The 8,791-nt window shown below is 40.8% G+C and overlaps 1 protein-coding gene across 19 annotated transcripts in view; it reads left to right on the forward strand.

Annotated features, from left to right (window-relative positions):
- Positions 1-7,467, forward strand: part of ebf3a (EBF transcription factor 3a) — a 91,633-nt gene extending 84,166 nt beyond the window's left edge. For 4 of the 19 annotated variants that reach the window (XM_036528418.1, XM_036528430.1, XM_036528469.1 and 1 more), the window contains exons 12-16: positions 1,935-2,000; positions 2,731-2,908; positions 3,810-4,010; positions 4,633-4,830; positions 6,844-7,467. In XM_036528418.1, the coding sequence (XP_036384311.1) occupies positions 1,935-2,000; positions 2,731-2,908; positions 3,810-4,010; positions 4,633-4,830; positions 6,844-6,875 (675 nt within the window). In that variant the 3' untranslated portion in view covers positions 6,876-7,467. The remainder of the gene's footprint in view (positions 1-1,934; positions 2,001-2,730; positions 2,909-3,809; positions 4,011-4,632; positions 4,831-6,843) is intronic. The other 15 variants (XM_036528440.1, XM_036528460.1, XM_036528495.1 and 12 more) reach the window with 7 other exon arrangements.
- The last annotated feature ends 1,324 nt before the right edge of the window (positions 7,468-8,791 follow it).

The following is an 8,791-nucleotide window of genomic DNA, read 5'->3' on the forward strand; positions in this document are numbered from 1 at the left end:
AGCCCGGGAAGTCGGGTTCATTAGTTAAGACACCGCCGCAGTTGATGGCAGATTAAGGATGAGAGGCGACGTAATTTTCTTAAACTATCCTTATGTTGCCTTCGCAAAAAGGACCATATGGACAAGGAGGATGAGGGTATTTTCCGGAAATGAAAAATAGCTTCCTGAATATGACGGTCTTAATTGCTTTAATCGTTGCTTAAAATTGAAAGGCATGTAAGAAGTCTTGCGATATGATGGAAGAGATTATGAGTAATTATTAACACCTCAGGAAAACACTTTATCTCACTCAGAGAGCACCGCGCTGCCTGATGAGACCGGATTAAGACAGCTGGGCCATTCATTGATTGTACCTGCTTCATGACATGTCTAATTCTTTATTTGTATGCAAACTAGATGCACGCAACATCAAGCGTAGACACCAATTTCGGAGGTAAAGGCCCATTTTAAGAGCCATCCATCCGGTAACTTTCGGGATTAAATGCTGTTTTCTGCAAACGTATGGCGTGCGCCCGGAGTGCCGCCTACAGTGATTAATCTTGATAAATATAGGATCCTGGATGGAGTGCTCTTAGGAATGAAAGATCCATTGAGCTATTGTTTAGGGCTCCATACACAGTTATCACTCTCTGAAACGCTGTGCGCGCAAGGCTGCCCTTTGAAGCGGTGAAGGTGGGGTTTATATTGGGGAAAATCTTGTCATTAGGCACCACTTTCATCGTCAAGTGGAGACAGATATCGACAACAGGCATCAGGTCAAACACGTATTACGGGTGCCTGTGTAGGAGAAACGCGAAACATGAAAACAAAGGAGACTCTAAAATGTATCTGTTTCACTTCCCCCCTCATCCCTTCCATAGTATGGACAGCTAGGCTAACATGAGAGTAAATAGGAGTGATGGTCTAGGCCCTGCTCTCTCCCCATCTGCATGTTTCCCCATATTCAAAGGTGGAGCCAGTCAGAGGAGCTAAGAGGAACTGATTTGTGCTTGTATAGCACGCCTCCCTAAATAGCTCTCCTCCGTACCCGTGACATGTTCTCACTTTAGAGGCAGTAACAAACAAAATCGCCCCCGAGCGAAAAACAGCAAGAATTTTGTCCTCTGCGCGGTACAGGCCTGGGCAGTCTGGGTCGGCCCGTTCCAGTTTTTTGAAGAGGGCCGAGCAGGATGTTAATCTGGGCTGTCAGAACAGTTGGGGGGGAGAAAGCATGCAGACATGGATAAGACAAAAATTCAGCGCATCCCTGTCCCTGGGCACAGACACCCAGCATTCGCTGGATGGGAAGTCATTTATGAAGTCCTTTGCAACAGGCAGTGAAAGAGGTTAATTGAAAAATTTCTTAATGTCATTATGAAAGAACTAGATTAACCCGAGCTAATTCACTTTATTGTTCAGAAGAAAGAGGAATAAGCATTGAACTCTCTTGCAAATTTGGGCCATGAATTAGGGGTGAGATGTTGTCTTTAAGGACTCTGCCAGTTTAATTAAGATATGGAAAATTACTCATTGTTCTTCGCCACTAAAGTGCATGGAATTAGCTGCCAAATGCAGTGCCTGTGCCTTTCATATCTCATCCCCGTGTTTGTTTGTTTAATACCCACAAGGCGACATCATTAAAACCGAAGCACTTATTTTTACTCATTTAGCATTAAAGCTGGCAGAGCGTAAGGAGCCATTTTGTGTGTTTGTACATTTCCAGAGGTGTAACTGAGCAAGAGAAAATGAGTCTGTTAGCTTATCATGGTGATTACGATGATGGTGACAATGATGATGATGGTGATGATGGTGATGATGATGACGATGATGACAGTTATGATTCTTATGCATTACCAGCAGATTCTTTTTTTCCTCCACTTGTGAAAAATAAATGTTCATCCTCAGAAGGTGCCTTTTGGCTGAATGATTCATTTGTGCTGGTGGTGCTCTTGCAGGAGGTATTACTGAAGAGAGCCGCTGACCTTGTGGAAGCACTGTACGGAATGCCCCACAACAACCAGGTAAAGCCACCTCGTTTCGCAGAGGCACCCGTGCAGACATGCAAATCAGGCCCCTCTTTTGTGCAAACGGGCAGTAATTAAATCAGCACATTTCTCTGCTCTGTCTCCCCCCCCCACCCCCCCCGCAACCCCACTTTGTATATTTCATGGCTAGCTTCAGGCCATTGTGCTGTAGCATGGTGTCATTGCTCTGGGAAAAGCAGTTTAGTCCTTCTCCTAGATCCATTCCTGGCCACTGAACACATCTGAGAGAGGAGTTAATCACTCAAAACGCACACGCGTGCGCCCGCTCAAATGAGAGAATAACCTTGAACAGGGTCCAAAAGATTCTGTACCTTGTGCAAATTCTGGAATAAATCTACTGAACAGTGCTTCTGACACACAGGCCTTTGTACATTCAAGTATAATTACATTTTTATTATATTAGCGTTGCAATTATGCTGTAGCAATGTAATGTTGGTCTACAGAAATACAATGCAGATAGAGACCTTGTATGGCTGAGTGTAAATTTTCATAGGACATCTTTAGATACCGATATTCTGATTTCAATGATGAGGTTAAGATCTAAATAATGATCATAATTTTTGGCTGCCAGTGTAGCTACCTTTACCACTATTTTTTAGAACCATATGACCAGGCAACTGCATTCAAGATTGACGCGCAGTGCAATCTAGTAGCAGAGAGAGCATTGCTAACGTCGGGCATCCACTTTTTTGGCTCCCTCCTCCAGGAGATTATCCTGAAGAGGGCGGCCGACATCGCGGAGGCCCTGTACAGCGTACCTCGCAATCACAACCAGATCCCGTCGCTCGCCAACACCGCGTCCCACGGAGGAATGATGGGAGTCAATTCCTTCAGCAGCCAGCTGGCAGTCAACGTCTCAGAGACATCTCAGGGTAATGACCAGGGTATGTAACTATGAGAGGAGATAAGCTTCACACAGCAGCTAATCTACCTTACCCTTCAATATTACCTGGCCGGCACTCACTTTCCCCCGGCTGCGGCTATATCTTCCCCGGCTGTCTCTAATTAATCTCCCAGGAGGTTGCCTGACACTCGCTGCCGCCACTGTTTACCAGGCGGTGAGTGACCGCTCCTGGTATTCACTTAACGCCAGAGCTGATAATAGTTTTACATCTGTTCTTTGTTGCCGCTGCTAAGGTCAGGGCAAAGTGGAAATTTTCTTCTTCTCTTTTTTATATTAGACACACACACACACACACACACACACACACGGGTGTACCTAAAAGCTTGCTTGCATGTGCGTGCACGAATGCAGACGTGCAAAAACATGCATGCACATAGTAAAATGCACATTCCGCCACATGAAACCACACAGTCTTTACATGCCCACATGTGTGGACACATATATGCATACATACAGTTCATACATACATGTTCCCCATGCTCAATTAGCTGTCTGTTGAATGCAGGGATGAAGTCAGCGAAGTGATCAAATGAATCAGACTATATGTGATGGCACCTTGAGGAAAAAATAAATTAAAAATGGACTGAGATTCTTTTGGCTGCTTTTATGTTGAGCGTTAATGTGCATTGGAGTATATCATTTTAAAGGGCAACTATGCCTCATATGAAAGTTTATCTATTTGTAGCTGCATGTCATAGTAACTACAAAGAACCCCAGGGAAAGTGTTCAGTTGGACACATCAAATGCACCAAATAAATGGCCCGTTAGAGGGCTGACTTCTAAGTGATTGGTGTGGCCAAGCAAAGTCTTTCCCTGGGTTCTACCTTCTCACAGAAGCATTTTGTCTCACAGAGCTCTTTGCCCATTTTACCCCCCCATAGTGGGATACAGCCGTAACACCAGCAGCGTGTCTCCACGTGGGTATGTTCCCAGCAGCACCCCGCAGCAGTCCAACTACAACACAGTAAGCAACAGCATGAACGGGTACGGCAACGCGGGCATGCCCAACTTGGGGGTGCCCAGTTCGCCGGGATTCCTCAACGGGTCCTCCGCCAACTCCCCCTACGGCAGTAAGTATCAAGGTAATACGCCTCTCCCTTTCGATTCTCTGGCACTTGAAAGCGGGCTTTGTTTCCTCAGTTATTCCTTTTGTTGTTTTTTGATTTTTTTTTTTTTTTTTTTGGGAATGTGTGCTACTGGATAAAAGGAGGGGTGACTCAGGAGGCTGAACACCCTGCACAGAAAATTTCAAATCTGGAAAAAAAAAATGTAAAAATAAATACAAAGCAGACAAAATCTGGAAGCTAAAGACCAAAAAACATACAAAACAAAACCAAAAACGAATGTGCAATATTCTTTCGATAAATCATGCTCCGAATACATTTCACAATCAGAGCCCAATCCAAAACCTATTATCCAGAGAGTGGCCAAGGCAGAACATTACACTCCCCACTTCCAACGCCAGTTATTTTGCTTATTTATTTTTTTAAACATATATTTATATATTTTACTCCATTACTTCCTGCCCTCCCCATCCAAATTTGATTCGTTTTATTTGATTTTTAAATACATATATTTTTTTCAATCATTTCTTTTATTCAGAAAGAGGCAAGGCCTAATTAAAAAAAAAAAAAAAAACTTTTTTGAATATCCTCTATGCCGTGAACGACTCTCTGAGTGGTGCTTATTTTTGCTTTATTGCAGTAGTGCCGTCGAGCCCTACCATGGCAGCCTCTTCGGTCAGCCTCTCGTCAAACTGTAGCAGTACACACGGCATTTTCTCATTCTCACCTGCCAATGTCATCTCTGCAGTGAAACAAAAGAGCGCCTTTGCCCCCGTTGTCAGGCCCCAAGCCTCTCCACCTCCCTCTTGCACCAGTGCAAATGGCAATGGACTTCAAGGTGAGCCAAGCGCGCCCTCCTTTTACCGCCTCTCTGCTGGGTCGCTCCCCCCCAAAAAAACCCACTCTGGCCCTCCAAAGAGGGCACCCATACGTAGCCGTGCGGGGTATGGCGCCCAGCATTAGTTATGCAGTGGTAGATGGATGTTTGGATGACTGGATGGTTGGCTGGATGGTTGGATAGATGAGCTCGTTATGCATGTGTGCATGTGTGCATGTGCATGTGAGAGTTTGTTTATTGATTTATTCATTTTACCATTAATGTATCAAGGAAAGTTAACAGCCAGTTAACAGGGGAACTCCTACTTAACACTGTCCTACTTGTGATATACAGCATTTGTCCTAATGTCATAAGCAAATTGAAGAAAAATATAAATGAAGTGAGTGGGTCAAGCCACTGTAGTCTCAAACAACAACAAAATATCACTGAAAGCAATGCACAGCTATCCTACTTATAGACCATTTCTAAAAATATGTGGATCCTAATTTGAATTCAAATTTAATGTGAAAGTATAAATAATCCCAAGAATCCCACCTTCATGAGGCTCAAGTCTTTCATGAATGCACACCATGTTTCTCAGAAAAGCAAACAAGAATATATCTTCCCACAGAAATAATATATGTCTACATATTCCGTGTATTTGTAATTAGTATTACATCTGATTAAAAATTAATGCTTCTGCTGTAGCTACTAAAGTAGTGCTCATTAAAGGGCAAAAGTGTAAACATTTTATGATGCCTTATGAAACCCTGAGTTAAACTTATTTAAGAGTGAGAGTGAGAGTGGTAAAACACGTATTATTTCACATAGTAAAAATGTGCCATAGATACTTTTTTTTTTTTAGCTTGCATTGGATACACGCCTATTGAAACCACATGGCAATAGACAACTATTTGAATTATTTTGGATGATCACTGTATGTCATTTTTTCTTCATGTAAAGGCCAACTTGTTTGCTTTGAATACATGTCTTAGCAGGAGTGTGTGCATCCAAGATTAATAATGTTAGAATTAATGAAGTGGGAAATTAAAGTTCATGCTGTTACATGCATGCCTTTATTAATATGTGGTTTGCAGAAATTAATGAGGAATGCCTTGTCACCACGTGCTTTTTGCTAACTTAAAAGCATTCGAACCATGACGTTACAAATAAACCAAAAGAACTGAAATCATTTTTATTCCAGCAGTTCGCTAGACACCTAATTGTTTCAAATGAGCAAAATTACCGAGTATATCAATCTTAAGTCTTTGGGTGGGACCCCTGTTAATGACTTCCAAGAGCACGGTCTCCCGGAGACGCCTTTGATCTCAGGATGCCCCTAAGATGCCGGCTCGGATATTAGGACAAAACATAATTAAGAAAACGAAGGGAAAGCAGAGGTTTCTTTTTTTCGGGCGTCGGAGGCGCTGGGAGAGGAGAGCCGAGCCAGGGATTTCAATTTGGGAAACATGAGCAGTGTCTGGTCCTTGACTGGCGAGAGAGCCGGCCGCATCTGACGTTACCACAAGTGACCGTGTTGTTTCTCAGCTGTCAGCATAGGGAGCCCTCTGGGAGGCCAGGCCACTGTTTGCCATTAACAAAACGCTAAGAGAAATATCACACATGTGGGAGGCAGGATGCTTTCTGCTGAAAATGTCAGAATGCTCCTCTTTGAAAAGTGAAGTCTTTTCTACCATGTCTTGTTCGAAAAGCACATTTCACTCAACCCCCCCCCCCCCCCCCCCCCACCTCCTCCCACAACACCCCCACCCCCCCAATCTCCTCACAGCCCGCCATCTTACACACACACTTTTTACCTTCATCTAGAACAGCTCTCACAAATCTGGCATGAGGGAGAATGAGGCCAAATAGTGTTGTTGCAAATAGCAATGAATAGAGTAAACATTACCTGTTGAGTATATGAGCATATACGTATGTGAATATGCTATCCAAATATATGATATCCAAAATTGTATGCTTGCTAACCATGTGGTGAGGCACATCTCACTGATATACTTCTCTCTTCTCTTTCAGCTATGTCCGGGCTGGTCGTCCCTCCAATGTAAACTGCACTTGCCCATTCTCTTAAAGCCCCAATCTTCACAAAACGGGCTTCACTGGACATATTTAGTACATGCAGAAGATTCTGGTTGAATCAGTGTCACCAATCACAAATAGAATCAACAACTAATTCTGTTATTCAGAAGAAGAAAAAAGAAAAAAAAAAACAAAAAAGAGAGACTTTGTTTCCAAGATTTTATTCAAATGAATATGAATTAACATGCAAGCGACTTCTTCATGAACAATTCCATTTTATTGACTGAATTTCTTGTCATATTTTCACATTTCTCAGTCTTGAAGAAAAAAAGGAAGAAAAAAAACGGCTATTTTGTATAAACGTTTCTGGTTTCATCTTGGCTATGTCTAGTTCTTGTTCTGTATCGGGAGAAACTCTGATGAAAACACTGATGAAAAACGCCTCTCTTAAAACGATGCACAGTGTTTGTGTATCTCTATAATGTGAATTTATTTCTTTTTCTTTCTCTTTTTTTAATTTGTGGTAAGAAAAAAGGGGGCCAAGAAAGGGTGAGCCATTAAACTGGAAATAATATAAAATATATGATTTTAAAAAAAGACAAAAAAACAAACATAAACATGACATAAATAAATATCAAACTGTGGGAGGAGCTATGGGAGGAGGTGGGGAGCTTTATCATGCTTTCTTCATCTTAAAAAAAAAGAACTTTGTAACTTATTGTAGTTAGAAATAGTAACTTTGATATTGCAAAAATCCTTCTCTTGCCTTCAACAAGCACACTGACAGAGATAAAAAGCTACTGTCTGTTGGTTAAAAAAAATACTTCCACTGCTAGAGCTTCCTGTTTAAGCAAGTGTGATCTGCAATGTTTTTCCACTTTTTGCTAGCACTGTATACTATTGCATTCTTAGGCTACTGTGAAGTCTATGTTTCTTGTACCAGAAAGTTGTCCTTTTACTTCTAGCTCCTTATTCCCTGATGTGTTTTGTATGTGGTTATACAATTGTAGACTTTTGTGATTTTGCCAAAGTTGTAGCTAAATATTTATACACTTGTCTTGAATTTTTCCAGATCCACTTAAATATTTAGTACAGAGTTTTATTCCTTCTAAAAAATGGCAAGGAGTAAAATAGTCTTATACATTGCAACACTTTCTTTCACATACACACTTGCGGTCACTAAGGGAATTTTTGTAACATATCAATTATAAATAGTGTATTTATCTTTGAAATTTTGTATATTGCTTTCCATTATTTTATTTGATCTTGTATGTATTGTTTGTCATAGCCTGATATTGTGATGCAGCACAGAGCGTTAAGCCAAGAATCATTGCCTACATTTGCTTTTTTTGTATTGATAGATTGCAATGTCCGTACATTTCATTCGTATTTCTGAAATTTTGTTACTTTTGTCGAGACTTTCCATCCATTTCTTTCTTTCTTTCTTTCTTTCTTTTTTATTTTGAGGAAAAGTCAAATTCATTGTTTATTTTTATATTAATTTTTAAGTTATGTAAACAAATACTTTTTTGGAATAAAACTGTTTGTTGTATAGTCAAATAAATTGTTTGTGACACATGGCTGTAATAATACTAGTAGAAAATGTGCATGTCAAGCCGCCCTCAGGGTGGAATGATTCAATTTGTGGTTGTATTTTTTTTTTCTATTTTTTTGTAGAATGTAAAAAAGTCATTTTGATCTGCCACCTATGACTTTGCCATATAGCTGAACTGTGTTTACAGGGAACAGAAATCAAAACGTCTAAATTTGGAATGGAATCGTAAAAATCAATCACTAATGTTTATTAAAATTTGTCAGAAAAAAACCTCTTATGATGCCTTTACAGTGGACTTCTTGAGAGTAACTTTTTTCTGTCGTTTGAATGACAACTTTACACCACAATTGCCAATCATTGCTCCATAAGGATTATTCATGGTGTAAAAAG

This window comes from Megalops cyprinoides, chromosome 1 (assembly GCF_013368585.1).
Source record: "Megalops cyprinoides isolate fMegCyp1 chromosome 1, fMegCyp1.pri, whole genome shotgun sequence".
Taxonomy (NCBI): domain Eukaryota; kingdom Metazoa; phylum Chordata; class Actinopteri; order Elopiformes; family Megalopidae; genus Megalops; species Megalops cyprinoides.